The sequence below is a fragment of the Hippocampus bargibanti genome, linkage group LG09, assembly GCF_051943395.1.
Source record: "Hippocampus bargibanti isolate YZ-2025 linkage group LG09, ASM5194339v1, whole genome shotgun sequence".
Lineage (NCBI taxonomy): Eukaryota > Metazoa > Chordata > Actinopteri > Syngnathiformes > Syngnathidae > Hippocampus > Hippocampus bargibanti.
Window position 1 is genome coordinate 19,249,632 of NC_142742.1, and position 18,765 is coordinate 19,268,396.

Sequence of the window (18,765 nt, forward strand, 5' to 3'; positions counted from 1 at the left end):
CATTGTCAAACAAGTTTATCTTTGGCACATCAAAAAAAAAGAAACAATGGTGCAGGACACGCCATTTTCCAGCCACAAGACCACCAGGGCGACATTCATCGACAAAACCTGAACATGGGTGCCAGTACTCCCTTTACAGAAACTCGTGTCCCTTTGATTTCAGGTAGTGACCGCTACCCTCTATTGTTTTAGTATGAATTATTGTTCGAATTATTATTTTTCAGGGCCTTCATTAGCTTGCAAACTCACCAAATTTTGCACATTCATTAGGCATGGTGAACATGTTTGTATTTTAAAGTCATCATGCACAACTACACAAAAAAAAGAAAGAAAAGCGAGATGATCGCGGCACCAACAGTGGGAAAATATAATGTAATCCTGGTATGTGACCTAGGCCAACGAAAACTGGGAGGTACATGTAGAACCCTGAGAGGAAGGAAAAAAGTACTTTCCAGCCACATGTTACTATCAATAGCATGTGGCTTTTTTAAATATATGACTTTTGCCTATTTTTGCATATTTTGGCTTCCTTCTCCAGGGGTGCCCAAGGCTGCTTCTTCAGAGCCACTATCCAGGTTCTTTTAGAGGTCTCCTTCCTCCAACACACTAAAATCAAACTATCAAGACGGGTATCAGGCTCCCGAAAGCGTTTTGGTTTTTACTTTGCATTTCATATTTCTTTCGCAGCCCAAAAAAAAGAATAACTCCTATGTACATGTTTAATAAAAAACAACTTCCAAGTTAATACTATAGTCGCAGCATGACAATGACTGTATCTCCGAGGTCTCAAACTCTCGGCCCGCGGGCCAACTGCGGCCCCCGAAATAATATTTTGCGGCCCGCCTTGATATGAAAGATTAATGTTAGTGCGACCCGCATGATTGATATGAACGAAACTTGCGTGTGGAGCTGAACAAACCACGGTGGGTTAAAAGGCTCTGAAGGGTGGCACATCGGTCAGGCTGTCCAGTGCATCGCTCACTCATTCATTCATTCCTCCAGTCAGCTGGGCGGAGGAGAAGCCATGAAGTCGCCGACTCCTATCAGCTCCTATAGTCAGAAATGAAGAAGGCGCTGTGATTTATGATCCGGCCTGTGCCGTGTCAGTAGCCATGTCCATTCTGGCCGATCGCGCTCAGAGAGCTGCTGTGTGTTTGTTCTTACTTATTATAGGAACATCGCGAGTGAAACTGAAACTTAACAGTCAGTGCGTTTACCCGGCACTTGAGAAATTCTAGGCTTGTATAAGTAACCTGTATTGGTTTGTGTACTGAAAAATAACCATTTAATAAAAGATATCGGATAATACGATTAGAGAAAAAGAACTGTGTTAGCTATCCGGATCTTTCTGCCATGTATACACCTTTTTAATAATCTGATGTTTAATAACATCATAGATTGAAAGTTCTTTTTTTCAATCGTCTGTATCTGCCTTATGATCATTATAATTATTTTATTTATTTATTACTGGTTAATTTATATTTTATTCATTTTTCCATTTAGTAATTTCATTCATTTTTTGTGCTTTAAAAATAAAGATTTTGAGAACATTGGAATGTTTTATCTGTGCTTTTCTTGTGGAAATCCTGATGCGGCCCAGCCTCACCCAGACTCTGCCTCCAGCGGCCCCCGGATAAGTTGAGTTTGAGATCCCTGCTGTATCTCCTGTATATGGATGAGAAGGTTTCTTCAGCCGTCATCTGTACTTTTTTGAAGGTGAGGTGAAGGGAGTAAAAGAAGCGATTCTCATAAAACAACTAAATCCTTCATTAAACTGGTCTGGTGGGGTGAGGTTCAATTTGGATCACTCATACAATAGCTTGCTTAGGCAACACAGGTTAGGCAACATTCGTAAAGCTGATGAGGTGATACCGGTGGGAGTGGGGCAAACAGGCCAGTCGTTAGTCAGGAATGTAGGAACAATCATTGGGGCCACAGGGAGTGGTCCTCTGCTCCCCCCAACCTGAGAGTAGGGACCGATCATAGCTGTGTCCGGCGCCGCCGTGTCTAGACATTAGGGATACATAAATAGGGCCGATACGAGCAGTGAGACTTCAGTTCGCTGACGAAGCCTCTTGGATAGGAGGCGAAATGTCCGACACCTTCAAAAAAGTACAGATGACGGCTGAAGAAACCTTCTCATCGATGGATCACTCCTGTACGACTGAGAGCTTACACAGACGCTCTTTTGTATATGCTAATATCGTGTAGCGCCGCCTAGTGGTGAGAATTTAATGTAGCTTTTTTTCGGCAGAGGGCGTGGTCTGGTTATTTTTATGTTGTGGCGGGCACTAGGACCAGACATCTCACCCAGCAGGTGTACGGGAGGGGGCGGGTTTATATCACATATATTTCACTGCAGTTTCCGTTTTGGCTCTCTTTCTACTTGTTAGCAGTTGGAATAAAGACGTACTCCAATCGACCGTGTGTTCTCATTCCTTAACTGCTACACTGGTGACCCCGACGTTCGAAATGTTCATGGCAGCAGACGAAGAGATATCTTCCACGGCCATGCCGCCACGACCGGCGCCTCAGCTCGCAGCTGCCGCCTACGCCGCGAAGGTGCCCGAGTTTTGGAATAGCGACCCGCGCTTCCAACATGTGGAAGCGCTTTTCCACCTACGAGGCGTCACGACAGATGAGCCGAAATATTATCTGGTCGTGGCGTCTCTCAACGAACAGACGACTCGTCGTGTGCTGCCTCTCTTGCGTGCACCTCCACCGAGCGAAAAATACGCAGCGCTCAAACACCTGCTGCTCCGACAGTTCACGTTATCGGCCTCTGAGAGAGCAGACAGGCTTCTTTCTCTTCCCGGACTCGGCGACGGAACAGCAGTGGACCTGATGGACAAAATGTTGTCGCTACTAGGTTCGGATTACGGCGGATTCCTGTTCCCCCACGTGTTCCTTCACCAGCTACCGGCCTCTGTGCGCGCCGTGCTAGCCAACTCGACGTGCCTAGCCACCGGCGACTACCGAGGTTTGGCTGAAGAAGCGGACCCGGTGCTTCTGGCGACACGGAGGTTCGCCGTGCAAAGCGTGACGGCCGAACCCCTCGGCGGAGCGGCAGCGAACATCGACCCGACCCTAGTAGCCGGAGCGGTCACACGGAAGCGACACGAGAAAGCCCTCTGTTTTTTCCACCAGCGGTTTGGCGCCAAGGCCCGACGCTGCACACCACCCTGCACCTACGAGGCTCCGGGAAACGCCAGCGCCGGCACCCAATAGCGGCCGTGGGTGCCGGCAACGAAAGCGAGCTGCTTTTTATCACAGACTCCTCGTCAGGTAGACAGCGGGGCACAAGTAAGCCTGCTGACGCCCATGGCCTCGGACAAGACGGCAGGTGGATGTGGGCCTCCCCTGCGCACAGCTAACGGCTCGCCCATCGCCAGCTTTGGCACCAGGCGAGGACGTTTCACCGGCCCAGGTCCCACGTCGCGGACGCCCTCCAAAACCTCCACCCTCTCCGCGGCATGCCAGGGTTGAGTGTCGTTCCCCCACTCAGTTCTCACCCGGATCACCTGCCCGAGCAATTTCACCTTCACCACCGAACGACGGACGGCATAGTCGTTGTGGCAGGCTGGTCAAGCCCCCTGCAAGATTTTCGCCTTGACTGTCCTTCTGGGTGTTCTGGGGGGGGGCTGTATGGCGGGCACTAGGACCAGACATCTCACCCAGCAGGTGTACGGTAGGGGGCGGGTTTATATCACATATATTTCACTGCAGTTTCCGTTTTGGCTCTCTTTCTACTTGTTAGCAGTTGGAATAAAGACGTACTCCAATCGACCGTGTGTTCTCATTCGTCAACTGCTACAATGTACTGTATTTACATTGTATTTATAACCTTTCAAAACTCTCAAGGACATTTTAAAATCACGTGATAAGAATTTTCTCTGCGGGTGAGCAGAGACAGCCATAAGCGCCAGCGTTCACTCAACCCGGAAGTAACGCACACTCACATCACTAACTCAAATGTAAACTGGTCATCCAAATAAAGCAAACTTCTTGAAAAAATGTTTCAGCAACGCCCTGACGAACTTTTCATGAGCAGCTTCGGTTGTACATTTCACAAAGATCTGCAAATGCATGTAACAGCCCACAAAAAAAGATACATTGAAGCCAAGTTTAAACCTAAAACGAAATACTGGTCATAATTTTATTTTATTATATATAATATGTCATCAGCGCTACAAAAAAAGCCTAGATTAACATAACGTCAAAATGAACGATTTTTTTAGCGAGCAGGCAAGAATGAATGAAATAATTTTTCATCAAAGTCTTAGCGCCACCTACCGTCTAAGGGAGATACACGTGTTGATCTTGTTACATATTTTGTTGTCGCTGGTTATCCAGAGCTACCGTATTAACTGAATTATTAATATCAGTTTTGGAATTACGTATTTAAGTGTGAAATTAAGAAAATACATGTATTACAATACGTACATCATTTTACACGTTATTTTTTCATTGACCAGCCAGAGTGTACCGTAGGCCTATATTGATACTTTCCACATTGGCGGTCACTGAACATAAAAAAAAACGATAACTGACGTAAGCGGCAGATAACAGGAAGTGCCGTGTTGGTGGGCTCGTTGGATGCCATACTCACTCTTTTTCACTCAGTATTGTGTACCTTCCATGGAATGTTGAACTTGTCACCGTGTCACAAAAGTGACACGTTGTGGGCACCTCAAAAATCACAAGCACGGTCTGATCCATGGTGTCAAAGTCAAGGCCCGAGGGCCAAGTCTGGCCCCCCATATCATTTTATTTGGCCCACAAAAGCAAATCAAACTTGTGAAATTATATGATGCTTGCTGAAGTCCAAACCCAAATTTCAAATTGCCCCATGCATTTATGTTAAATTTCTGAAATCCTAAGTAGGGAGATTTCATACTCGCGACTCTGTGGTACGTGTTAAAATAATGTGAGCGTTACAAAAGTGAGTTATAAGTAAATAAAACACAAATGCTTTCATTGTTTATTTATACATGTGTGGCTGCCACTACTCACCCGCAGAAAAACATCCTGTGACTGTAAAGTGACCTTGAGAGTTTTGAAAGGCGCTTATAAATGAAATATATTATTATTATCATTATTAATTCGTATAAAAATTATTTTGTTTTTTTACATTTTCTTTTGTTTCACCTTCCAAATGAACGGTCTGTATCGCGTAAATACGTCTGTGTAAGCTCTCAGTCGTACAGGAGTGGTCCATCGATGAGAAGGTTTCTTCAGCCGTCATCTGTACAAAAGTGAAGGTTTCGGACGTTTCGCCTCCTATCCAAGAGGCTTCGTCAGCGAACTAAAGTCTGACTGGTCGTATCGGCCCCATTTATATATCCCTATATCCTGAGCAGGCTATTGTATTCATACAATAGCCTGCTCAGGCAAAACAGGTTAGGCAACTTTCGCAATGCTGATGAGGGTCGTTATGCTGATGAGGTGATACCGGGGGGAGTGGGTGTAATAGGCCAATCGTTAGTCAGGAATGTAGGAACAATCAGTGGGGCCACAGGGGGGGGTCCCGCGCCCCCCCCAACCTGAGAGTAGGGACCTATCATAGCTGTGTCCGGCACCACCAGGTCTGGACATTAGGGATATATAAATGGGGCCGATACGACCAGTCAGACTTTAGTTCGCTGACGAAGCCTCTTGGATAGGAGGCGAAACGTCCGAAACCTTCACTTTTGTACAGATGACGGCTGAAGAAACCTTCTCATCGATATCGCGTAAATAGTTGCTTTATAAAATTACTTGTGGTCAAAATAGGGAGACTCCCAACGAAATTGTGAGACTTAACTCGTATGCCCATGTAAACCACAAACGGATACAGATTGTTTTTCAGCATTTTTGACCACGACATTCATCAAGGAGGAGACTGTGGTGAGCGGTTGCGCCTTTTCGGCAGCATGAATATGCCAGTACTGTTTTTCAATGGGAGGAATGTCGGTGCCATTCGACTGTCATCGCTGGACACCAAAGGGGCCATTGTGCTTTTTTGTGCCTGTAATGGGCAGCATCTTCACAGCTCCACTTTGTTAAGCGGAAAGGTCGGTGCTGTTGGACAGTCTGCGCTTGGATGGATGCATGGCTTGAGGAACCCGCGATAAGAAGAAAGGAGCGTCAGCGCAGAGCGCCGATGCGTATGTGGAACTGTTGCGGCTTGGAATTGAAGCAGATTTATGTGGAACAGGAGATGTGAGACAATCTCTTTTCGTCAATGGATGCTACAGCTGCGTGTTTGCTTTCAACATTTAGCTTGTAGTCGTCGTGCACAGTCCACCATGATGTCCCTGATCCACTGGTGGAAAGACGCTTTGATCCTCTCCTCTTTCATCTAGAACTGCTTCATGTCATCACAAAGAGGGTACAGCAAGTCCTGAAGAATGAATGTCTCTTTGTGTCTTTGTTTTGTCATATTGTCTCTATGCTGTCATATTATTTGTTATTTAGTTTTTTTTGTTGTTTTGACTTCAAGACGGCGCCGCGAGAGTGGCTGCCTTTCCAGCACCTCATGTATTTTGTTTTTCTACTTTCATTCCTTTCATCACTTTGCTGCTGTGAAATGTAAATTTCTCCACTGTGAGACTAATAAAGGCATATCCAATCCAATCCAATCCAACAGTCATGAATTTTGATTTCAAATGTGAAAACTTGTAATTGATTCATTTGTTGTGTCAGCAGCCACCGACTCCATTTCCCCCTGTAGAAGAAGTGGTGCGCGGTCCTTGATGAAATATGTATAACTTAATCCCAACCTCTTCTGTAGCACCTTATAGACCGGTGCACTTTATATATCGGAAGATACGGTAATCTTTGTAATTACTCTCAACTGATTACCAGAAAGTTAAATATTATTCATGAACAAATCTATATATTGTGGGGGGGGGGGGTCATCATATTTGAGGAAAGTTTAACTCAATATGCAAACACATTTATTTTTGTTTCCAGAACGTGGTCAAGGGCATCAGATGCGTCTAGATGGCGATGTCGCCTGTCCTTTCTTTTGTTTGCTTTCTGTCTGTCTTTTCAGACAGGTCAATAGCCCTCTTAAACTCTCTGCCAGTGACCAAGCCAAACAATTCATTTCTAAAGTACAATGGAAAAAAGAGCATTGAGCAAAAATTATGTACATTTCCTAAAATATAAAACACAGTAACATTACAGAAGACCAATAAAACACAAAACAGTCAGTAATAAAAACAGAAAACTGACAGCTCATATGATCAGGTACAGGTAAGTGGGTGTTGAGAAGGAATTAAAAAACTGGTATAATACCAATCAGGGTTTGGCATGACATGGCTCCAGCCCCTCAAGCGGTTCCTTAGCGCCACCCAGTGGCTGCCTGGCGCTTTTAAAAAATGATTGATAATGGAAAAAGATGGGGAAGGGAAATATATATTTTGTTTTAATATGTTTTATGTTTTCAGTAGGACAAACATGACACAAACATTCTTAACATATTCCAATGCTGTAATTTTATTTTTTTACAGCATTGAGGATCCAGGAGATTATTACCACTCAAAGGTGTGTATTTTATGCCTCCAAGATGTGCAACCAGCCAGACTTAATGTTCGCATACTTCACATGAAGATTTGCGTCATCGCCTGTGACACATCAGCAGGGCAGGATGTCAGGCAGGCGGCAATTGTCGACAAAACAGGAGGGGGGGGTGGGGGGGCGATGGGCCATGTACCCCAATGATAAAAAAGAAAGTCCAATAACAAAGATGGTGCAGAAAGTGCTTAGGAGTGAATGATTGTCTGTGCCTTTTGTGTTGTGTCACATTATTGTTATTTAGTTTTCTGTTGTTTTGACTTCAAGATGGCGTGGCTGCCTTTACAGCTCCTGTATTTTGCTTTTGTACTTCTTCCTTTTCTTTCCTCTTACTTTCATGACTTTGCTGCTGTGAAATGTAAATTGCTCCACTGCGAGACATGTAAAGGCTAATCTTATCCAATCCAATCGTTCTATTTTTTTTTTTTTTTTTTTTGTGGTCTTTCAACATTTTGGGTCGCCAAACCCTGGCAAGTCTTATTTGAGGTGGCACTTTGTTGCAAATACTCGGAGCCATCACAGTAAAGGCCTCGTGATTTATTCTTGAGTAGGGGAGGACTGGCTGGGATGTGTTTACAAATCTCTTATGATTGTGATTATGACAAAACAGAATTTTGTATAACTCTAACTAACAAACCAACAAACCAACCAACTAGCTAACTAACTACCTAACTAACTAACCAACTAACTCACTCACTCACTCACTCACTCACTCAGACAAAAAAAACTAAATAGCCAACTAACTTGTTGTCCAACTAATCATCCACCTAAATAAATACCTCTCTAACGATCATATTCATTAACTAACTAGCTAGCTAACCAAATAACCGAAAGCCTACTATCTACATAACTAATTAACTGACAAACTGGCCCGACCAAACTGGCTGACTAACTAGCTAACACAAATGGAGCATACAGTATTACAAATATATTGAATAATGTCAAGATTATAGCATGTATGTAATCAAAGTAATGTGTATTTTACACCATTCTTAACTCTGGTAAAGGCTTAGCCTTGGTCACCAATGCCAGCGTAACTTGCGAAAGTCTTAGAAAGACTGACTTAAAAAACTGATGTGGTGAATGATGTTATAATGCAGTGGGAAATTAGGGTACACCTGACTTTTGTGCTGGCATACTAAAGGCAAAAATTTTGGTGCACCAATGCAAAGGGTCTTTGTGTGTGCATGTGTGGATATGCATTTAACTTTCAGAGTATCATCATCCCAGACAATGAGCTCACAGAATGGAAAGACAGATACATGTCAAATCCTCAAATAAGGCTGGATCCATCCTGCGATCATTTCTGCAACTTCCCTCCCGGCGTCCAATACAAAAGCATGACGAAATCCATTTTCACAAAGTCTAAACTCTCCGGTTGGGAAGTCCTCCTTGATCTCATGATAGTATTGCACAGGACACCAATGGTCTGTTGCTCCATAATAAAAGATGAGCTAAAACAGATCAACAGAGATGTAGTTAGATTTCATCATCGATAATACCAGCAGTAGGTAAATATTGACAAGCATAGGAAATGTTATATATAGTGGAACTTCCCAATCTGTTTTAGGAGATTGCTTTGGATTTGGAATTGAAAGTAGGGTATTTTCTAAAGTATAAACTGTACCAATAAGCGCTCCATTTACTCAAACGCAGACAGTAAACTTGATAATCTGAAGTGCCTTATCTATGACGTTACATACAGTCTCTATATTGCCCATTGAGTTATTGCCCTAATAGAGTTCCTTTGCCATCTCGTGGCGATGAATGCAGGAATCAATTGTAACCTAAAAGGGTTCTGCCCGACACTAATTGACATGTGCATTTGCCAATACACACTGCAACAGACAACACCTTGGGGACCATCTGCAGAGCCAGAATGAAATGAAGATGATACTAAAAGCATAGTTAACTAGTGACGAAACGAAGGAAGAAGGAGACAAGAACGACTTCAAAGTATATTTAGCCTCGTGTGGATATGAGCCCACGAATGAGGTTCCTGTGAGTTTTTTGTTGAATCAATTGTCTTTATAGCTTTTTTCTTTATAATTTTTAGTTATAAGGTAACATTCGACTTACGACCAATAAGTCAAAATCCATTCAAAATGTTGACCAGAGACTTGGTGCTAAAAAGACGTGCAAACGATCTGATTCAGATGCCACGGGGCCGGGCGGGCATGGGTCTGGGTCACCGGTGTTCTAACAGTTGCCCTCTCCCCGGCCTTACCCCGCGCTCCGCACCGACATGCGGCCCGACCCGCCACCTCGCCCCGAAGCAGAACAAACTGTCTCAAAGAGGCGGCGGCGCCGGCTGTGGGCCAGACGCAGCGTTCTCGTCTTTCTCGTCGTACGCGTTGCCGGGCTGCTAGCGCGTTGCGGTACCAGGCATAGAATTTTATTTTTTTTAATTGGGTCTGGCGGTCATGGTCATGGTCGTAAGTTCATAGAGTTGCTTGTTCTGTAGCCACAAGGGAACACAAGCCAGTGTCTTCTTGTGCCGGTCCCAAGCCCGGATTAATACACAGGGTTGTGTCAGGAAGGGCATTCGACGTAAAAGCTTGGCCAAAACAAAATGCGAATTAAACCTCTGAAAATGGAGGACACTGATTCGCTGTGGCGACCCCCAAAGGGAAAAGCCGAAAGGAAAACTGTATCGTGCCACTTAGCAGTTTTTTTGACAACGATACTAGTGCAGCGTGTTCTACCGGAAACAAATTCCTTGTGTGTCCTACATACTTGGCAATAAAGATGATTCTGATTCTGATTCTGATTCTGAAAAGAAGTATTTTCCATATTCTGTAAAGCGCTTTGTTGCAGCCGCAGCGGTCGTCAAGGCTCTATAGCTCTATCGATCGATCGATCATTGTCATCGATGGATGGGTGGGTGGATAGATGATAGATAGATGATAGACGATAGATAGACAACAGCTAGACAATAGATACACAATAGATAGACGATAGACAGACAGACTGTTGGGTCATTTTCTCAGGTTCATGGCTCTTTGCAGTGTGAGAAGATGGTAGTAAAATCAGCAGGAATCAAGGTGATGAACAGAAAGATTATTTTAATCTTGGACATGAGAGACATTGTGAGGAGAAAGAGGCAGGCCACTGAGGTAGGTCTGCCCCCACCGAGATGTTATTTATACAGAGGGCGGTAATGACATGATTTTCAAAAGGGGCCTATCAGCTATGAGATAGAAGGGTGAAATATTATATTAGACTGATATAAGAATGGTTGAATGTGGTACACGCTACAAAAACATAAGGTTATAAGATAAACTACACATCTATATTTATATACATATATATAGAGTAACAACTTAGACTAAGCGGGCGGGCGGGCGGAAGGACAGACAGACAGACAGACAGACAGACAGACAGACAGACAGACAGACAGACAGACAGACAGACAGACAGACAGACAGACAGATAGATAGATAGATAGATAGATAGATAGATAGATAGATAGATATAAATGCTTTTTATCCCCTTTAGTGAGGCTCAATCTAGTGGATGCATAACGCAACCACAGCCCATAATATGTTCATGTAACACATCTTACCTTTTCAAGGTTTTCCTTAATGGTCACGTTATCTCTTTGCAAAACCTTCCTCATTTCCTGCCCCGCCATGTATACAGCATTAGCTGCAAAGGATAAATAAAAGTGCTTTAAAAAATATTAAGACAACGCATTAGGTCATTTGCATGTCCGGCCTTACCCCAACGAACAGGCCATTTCCTGGTTTCATTCAACGTTTCCATCACCCTCTCTCCCCAAACCACCCCGCATCATCACATATCGCAACAATAAGGACATCAACACTGCCACCCTCGCCCAGATGATTGCCACCCTGACTCCGGACTACAACTCATCCCCTGATGAACTTGTTTCCCGGTACAGCGCGGACCTCACGAACACCCTCAACGCCCTTGCTCCTGTAAAGTCCCGGTCTGTCCAATTCACCTGGTCCGCCCCCTGGTCCACCGCCCATCTCCGCTCCATCAAGACTAAAACTCGGCAATTGGAAAGACTTTACAGGAAGACCGGTCTCACTACTCACAAGGACATGTACACAGCTCACCTCACCCATTACAACGACTCAATCTCACACGCAAAATCGCAATATTACTCTGGACTCATTGACTCAAATCCTGGAAACACACTGGTCCTCTTTTCCCTCTATCACAAAATCATACAACCTCCTCTCTCTCTCCCCTCACACTTTTATTCCTCTGATACCTGCAACGCTCTACTTATGTTTTTGAGCGAAAACATCAACTAAATCCATCATCACCTCGGGTCCTCTGGCAATATTTTCCACAAGTCTCGCATTCATTTACTTTCACTGCTTCGCGGATGACACCCAACTCTACCTCTCCAGCAAACCCGACGCCTTTCTTCCACCTTCATCCCTCTCACTTTGCCTCTCAGAAATTAAATCCTGGCTTTCCCTTAACTTTCTCAAGCTTAACGGTGGAAAAACTGAACTTCTCCTTTTCTGTACCAAATCCACCCTACACAAAACAAACAGTTTCTCTCTCACCATTGACAGTTCAACCGTGTCCCCCTCCCTTCAGGTCAAAAGCCTGGGTGTCATCCTCGATAGCTCACTATCTTTTCACTCCCATATAAATAACATAACTATATACCATATTTCCACCTCCGTAATATCAATCGCCTCTGCCCCTCGCTCACCCCTCACTCCGCTGCTATCCTTATCCACAGTCTCGTCACCTCCCTCATTGATTATTGTAACTCACTTCTCCTTGGTGTCAATCAGAAATTTCTCCATAAACTCCAACTAGTCCAAAATTCTTCAGCCCGGATCATCACTAGAACCACCTCCTTTCACCACATGACCCCTGTCCTCCAGCAGCTCCACTGGCTCCCTGTTAAACATCGAATTGAATTCAAAATACTTCTGTTTACATTCAAAGATCCACTGATGAAGAGACACTTTTCCTCTCCTCTTTCATCTGGAACTGCTTTATGTAACAAAGAGGGTACAGACAGTGCTTAAGAATGGATGTCTCTCTTGTCTTGTCTTGTCTTGAATACTGCACTGGCCTTGGTTAGTCATGTCAGTATTTTCAGATTTATATGAAAAATAATTTGAAGTTAGTGTCGTGGGAATGGAAGTCGTAAGAGGACAACCCTGATTAAAATCTCAATTACAATTTTAAGGAGTATTCTTTGGACAAAGACCAATAGTGGTTGGCCCCAGAATGAACATATCATGGAAATTGCAAACTACCAAATATTGTTCAAACTAACTTCAGATTTTGAAAGACAACGGCATGAAATTGATGAAGAATCAACGGACCTGCAGAATCGCCACTGAGGAGGCCGACAGTTGGCTGGACAACTGACCTGTCCAGAGAACCAATGCCAGCAAAAACCAGTTTGACCAGACTGTGTTTGAATGTCTCGGGCAGGAGGGAAAGCAGGAAGATTGACAGGTAGGTGATGTACCGCATGTGACACAACACAGGGGTCAAAATCTTGCCCTGGCGAGTCTGCGCCATGCGTTCAATAGTTGGAAACAGCATGATGGCCTTCAGAATCTGTTAAAAAAAGGAAACTCAGAGGACAGAAATTTCACATGAAAGAATAACTAGAGTATGTTTCCATTCATCCATTTTCCGATCCGCTTATCCAGACAAGGGTTGCGAGAGGGGAATGTTGGACTCTGAAACGGTTGCCAGACGGTTGCTAGACAATCACAGACAATCGCAGGGCACACAAGAGAGAAACAAATATCCACGCTCGGACAATTTGGAGTGTCCAATCAGCCTGCCATGCATGGTTTTGGAATGTGGGAAGAAACCGAATGACCTAGAGAAAACAAACGCAGGTGTCGGGGAGAACATGCAAATCCATAGGCTAGAACGGGATTTGAACTGACGACCTCCACACTGTGAAGTCAGCATGCTAACCATTCGACTACCGGGCCACCCATGAATATTATAATGTATCATAATTTGCAATTCTATGTGCTTCTTCAACCCCGAAACAGTCTTGGTTCCACCCTCTTGTGGTCCTGACAACAGAACCATTATTTCTATCCTCTTCCAGCCCGGTTCGAGAACTGTTGAGGACTATGTGATGGCACTTGTCCGAGGCTGTGCGGGAAGGTGGTTTGTCTCCACCGTCGTCACCTCCACAGAACAGTGCGCTTCGGCTTTGCTCCATTTGCTTGCCACCTGCTTTGCCTCCTCCCTGGAAGGCCTGCTAATTCAAGATATGACATGCACCAGGGAGCTGCTGCTCTACTCAGCCTTGTAACCATTCTGCATGTCTTTTGGCAGCCATCTAGTGGATGGATGATAGAACCGCAGCCATAATTCTATTCTATGAGCCAAATAAAGTAGTGTACATGTACTGCATATGAAAAGTGAGAATAGGCCATTCATTGAAGGTGTGCCTCATAATCTAAAGCGCCTTAAAACGAGGAAAATACTGTGTAACCTAGTTTGTGCTGCCATAGGGCTACATATTGTAGTATTGTGAAATTAAATACAGTAAAGTCTCATTATATCGATATTCTCGGGAGTCGGAAAAAAATATCAATATAACCGGACTATCGATATATCCGATCCTGCGGCATGTAAATTTTCTCCTTGCGTTCATAGAAATAGTATTGTAATAAGCAGTACTATCGATATAACCGATATCGATATAACGAGACTTTACTGCAGTATGCATATTTCTTTTTATCCTATTTCATAAAACACAGCAATAACTGTCCCTGGACCTACTGGGTGCCATTGGCCTGTGATGCAGTGGATTAACCAATTGGAAATGGATCTTATAACTGTTGCAGCCTAATCCGGTCCAATCAGTGCTGCAAGAGATTTAGTTTGCAATGCGATTGTATGTCATAAAAATACTGTTTTTCTGTTTTTAATGAATGCATTTTTTAAGTCTTGAATTTGTAAAAATATTTTTATTTTTTAAATAATAAAAAAGCTCAGTGACTGTGCAAGGAGTCCAAGATGGCACCCGAGTAGGAAGCCGTCAGCAAGTGCTCTGATGAGTCTTGCTTTTTTTGTTGTTTTTGTGTTTTCTTTTGTCACTTTGTGTTGTTGTGCGTCGTGTGGAACGGATACGGATTGTTTTTCAGCATTTTTGACCACGACCTTCATCAAGGAGGAGACTGTGCTGAGCGGTTGCGCCTTTTCGGCAGCATGGATATGCCAGTACTGTGTTGAATGGGAGGAATGTCGGTGCCATTCGAGTTGTTATCGCTGGACAGCTCTGGGGCCATTGTGCTTTTTTGCGCCTGTAATGGGCAGCATCTTCACAGCCCCGCTTTGTTCAGTGGAAGGTCAGTGCTGTTGGACAGTCTGCGGCTGGATGGATACATGGCTTGAGGAGCCCGCGATAAGAAGGAAGGAGCGTCAGCGCAGAGCACCGATGCGTATATGGAACTGTACGAGGCGGGGGACACCTTGAATTGGTTGTCAGCCAATCGCAGGGCACACAGAGACAAACAACCCTCCATACTCATCATATTTTGAGTGTTCAAGATCAGAGCTTTGTCATCAAACGGTGAGTATAGTTTTACTTTATTTGAATGCTGATGTGCCGATGGCCATTTTGTGTTTGGGAGCCTTTTACTGCGCATCTACATCTTCATTAAGTTCATAGAGGTGTTTGTTCTGTAGCCACAAGGGGACACAACCCAGTGTCTTATTGTGCCGGTCCAAAGCGCAGATAAATACAGAGGGTTGTGTCAGGAAGGGCATCCGACGTAAAAGCTTGGCCAAAACATGCGAATCAAACCTCTGAAAATGGAGGGCACTGATTCGCTGTGACGACCCCAAAGGGAAAAGTCGAAAGGAAAAGTAGAATCAGCCTGCCATGCATGTTTTTGGTATGTGTGAGGAAACCGGAGGATCTGGAGAAAACCCACACGGACCCGTGGAGAACATGCAAACTCCTCACAGGGTGGCCGGAGATGGATTTGAACTGACGACTTCTCCCTTGTGAAGCCGGCGTTCTAACCACTCAACTACCGGGCCACCCAAGTATTTAGTTGTACCTGTATTTTTTTCTCTTCTGAGTCTTTTGAAAGCAGCTACAATGTTATTAAAAATCTTGATCCTCTAATATATTACTGGTAAAAAAAATTTTTTCAAAATGGGCTCAGGACAGGTGTAGTGATATTGTACAAAGTGAACAATGTCCTTCACAAATATTTAAAGCATGATCTTGGGATATTTGACAAATGTTTTTGAATTAGTTGCAAAGTGTTCCACTCTGTGACTGTAAAGTGACCTTGAGAGTTTTGAAAGGCGCTTATAAATGACATGTATTATGATTATTATTATTATTATTCAGGGCAGAACATTGAAAACACTGGCAAAAAGTCAGCGCAGTGTTTGCAACGAAATGATGAACAAAACCAAATTAATTTGCCAGATCCACAAAAGTAGCACAATATTCTCTTTTCTATTGAAGTCAGAAACATTTTGCAAGTGATAACAACTAGATTGTGAAAACAAAATACATAATATGAATCTATGGTCAGCATAGGTCGTCGTAAAAAAAATGCCATTTTGCTTCAATGTAAGCATTGAGTGGTGTGCGGTATGTTATTAACACATCCCCATCTTGAAACATGACCCACCTTAATACTGGGATCTCTTCTCATTATCTCCAAAATTATGTAGCAGCCAATGGAGTGTCCCACCAGGATGAGTTTTGTCTCCTTTGGGACATGCTTCCTGATGAAGGCCAGCTTGTGTTCTATCTGACCGTTCAGTCCAAACGTGTCCAGCTCCGTCGTTCGGTAGCCATCTGGATAAAGACACCAATACAGGAGCTCACATTATGTCTATAATTTCAGATCACTTTAAGTTTAAAACACTGAAGAAATTCGCTACAATGTAGTCAGGAGACTGGTTGTATCAAAGTGTAGATTCAGTAGCCGCTAAAAGTCCACTAAAATTAAGATCTAAACAAAAGGACACTAGGATGAGTACAACAAAAATGAAAATGTGTGACCACCATGAACCCTCTTTGGCCACAATAAAATGGACAACCACGAGTCAACAAACATTAGAAACCTCAAGCTCCTCCATATTCCAATAGCAACTCTGATGGGGTCAAGCGAGATATAAAATGGATGGTTGGATGACAACGCGTATGGTGTCAACATGATAAATCCTTTTCATGGATGTTTGATCTTAGAATGAATTGATGACAGTTTCAGTGCTTGATGAATTAGTAAGATTTTACCTTCCACCATGTCTATGGATGCTGGAGGCATACAGTGGCCAGCATGGCTCACAGCCCACACTGGGTGTTGGCAGTCAAACAGAGCATAAAGTGTTTGTATGAATGTTCTGTAAAATCCCACGACACCAGGGTTACCTGGACAGAATAAGAATAAGAATAAATACAGAAATACATAAGTCAGTTTGATTAGGCTGCAGCATGCCCGCAACCCTCGTGAGGATAAGTAGTCCAGAAGGATGAAGATTAGATGGGTAAACAATTCTTAACAATGTGTAGTCTTCCATCAGGCTTGGAACTGAAAAGACCAGTTTCAACCTTGTATTAAATGGACAAGAGTTGCGGTGCAATCACTGGTGAATACAGAGTAATATGCCATAAAAAATGCAAGATTATAGTTTGTTACCTTTGGTCGGAACAGGATGACTGACGTTTAATAATAAGCACACACAGTAAGGATGGACACAAGAAAACACAATGATGATGAAGCTGATGATGACAACTCACCAGGAATAAGTAAAACAAGCACTTTATGTCCTGTGTGTAAGTGGGGAGGGCCACATTTTATAACCTCTGTGATGACTCCATAGCAATAGAGGAAATCCGTTTGTGCTAGACCGCCACTCTCTGCCTTTTCCATATCATCTTAGAAAAATAGAAATTGATTTTATCGCCACACTGTAAATCACGTTAGCATTGTAAACAAAGGCAAGCATACCAATTTCTAAATCAGGCGTTTTCCGTGTCTTCAAATGGCTCGTGGAGGTTGAATGCAGGGTACAAAGGGCTCATCCCACGTCAAAGGACAGGTGATAAGGAAATGTACGAGCGGATACTGATGGAAAATAAACATGTTCTCACTTGCCTACATTTTCGAATTGAAATTGTAGTTTAGAAATAGAAGAGTACCCGAAAAATGGGGATGACTGTTGAACATCAGAATATGTGTCCAAAAAATACCGCAAACCAATTAAGTGAATTTAGTATGATTTTATATGCTGATTCGCGTCTGGAATTTGTTGTGATTCACGAGGTTGCAATATTATTTGACACGGTTAGATTCGTGATAGTCCTTAGATTGAAGGTGTAATACAGATGAAAAACACAACATAAAGACAGTGATCTTCCTCCCGGCGCAAAAATTCTTACCGATTCGTTTACACTACGAAACGACTTCCGTCTTCCTATTTTCATGGACTGTGATTTGTGGTTTAACACGCACATGTAACGTCAGAGATTAAGGAATGCGCATGCGCGACAGTGATTATTGGAACGTGCGTACTGTACAGTACTATACTGTATTCGTGTATAATCAATCTAATAAACGTGCTCATGGAATGCTAATGGACCCACATCTCTGATATATTTGTATTATGTTAACGAATGAAGTTATTCTAATTGTTCATCAATAATTTAGAATTGAAATGACATACATGTTAAGTCTCACGATTTGATCAGGAGACCACAATACTCAGAATACTCACTTTATAAAGCAACCATTGACACAATGCTGTCAGTTCATTTGTGAGGTGAGCCAAAAGAATATGTAAAAAAAACAAAATACGTTTCTATACTAATTGAATGTATAAATAAACAAAGAAAAAAACTGGACTCTTGTCCTGTAAATATGTGTTGATGCAACACAGCTACAATAATAAATATACCTTTTCTTTGATACTGTGACGATCGCTCGAGTGCTAGGAGGCAGACCTCGAGCGACGGACTCTTGGTGTTAGGGAAGGACCCGAAATACACGGCGTGACAGGCTTGGATGGATAAAGAGTCTTTACTGGAAAAAGCATCAAATAATAACAAACAGGGATGAGTGAAGGAAGATAACTGAATGATAGCAGACCTGGCAACACGGAAGTGGAAACGGCAATGACCAAAAATACTCCGACGGAGACGGTAGTGAGCGCGAGACAGATATAGTCAGAAGGCACCATCAGTGAAATGACAAT

At 43.3% G+C, this 18,765-nt stretch overlaps 1 protein-coding gene across 3 annotated transcripts; it reads right to left on the reverse strand.

The window, feature by feature from the left end:
• Nucleotides 1-539: 539 nt before the first annotated feature.
• Nucleotides 540-17,996, reverse strand: ldah (lipid droplet associated hydrolase). Of its 3 annotated transcripts, none has more exons than XM_089003758.1 (8): nucleotides 17,954-17,996; nucleotides 17,523-17,639; nucleotides 17,312-17,449; nucleotides 16,808-16,942; nucleotides 16,197-16,366; nucleotides 12,888-13,128; nucleotides 11,126-11,208; nucleotides 6,922-9,014 (listed from the first exon to the last, which is right to left on the reverse strand). In XM_089003758.1, exons 3-8 carry the CDS (start codon nucleotides 17,442-17,444, stop codon nucleotides 8,826-8,828), a joined length of 951 nt encoding a protein of 316 aa, XP_088859884.1. In that variant the 5' UTR covers nucleotides 17,445-17,449; nucleotides 17,523-17,639; nucleotides 17,954-17,996; the 3' UTR covers nucleotides 6,922-8,825. The 3 variants fall into 3 exon arrangements, with proteins under 3 accessions (XP_088859886.1, XP_088859884.1, XP_088859885.1); XM_089003759.1 differs by lacking the exon at nucleotides 17,954-17,996 and adding an exon at nucleotides 17,714-17,947; XM_089003760.1 differs by lacking the exons at nucleotides 6,922-9,014; nucleotides 17,954-17,996 and adding an exon at nucleotides 540-1,665 and having other exon boundaries at nucleotides 17,523-17,947.
• Nucleotides 17,997-18,765: the final 769 nt, after the last annotated feature.

What these genes read in the sequence shown, in the direction of transcription:
- ldah (XM_089003758.1), bottom strand. Translation starts at nt 17,444, where the DNA reads ATGGAAAAGGCAGAGAGTGGCGGTCTAGCACAAACGGATTTCCTCTAT. An exon ending in GAAGAGATCCCAGTATTAAG is followed by an intron (nt 13,129 to 16,196) that starts GTGGGTCATGTT and finishes TTTTTTTAACAG; the next exon opens with ATTCTGAAGGCCATCATGCT. An exon ending in TTAAGGAAAACCTTGAAAAG is followed by an intron (nt 9,015 to 11,125) that starts GTAAGATGTGTT and finishes GATCTGTTTTAG; the next exon opens with CTCATCTTTTATTATGGAGC.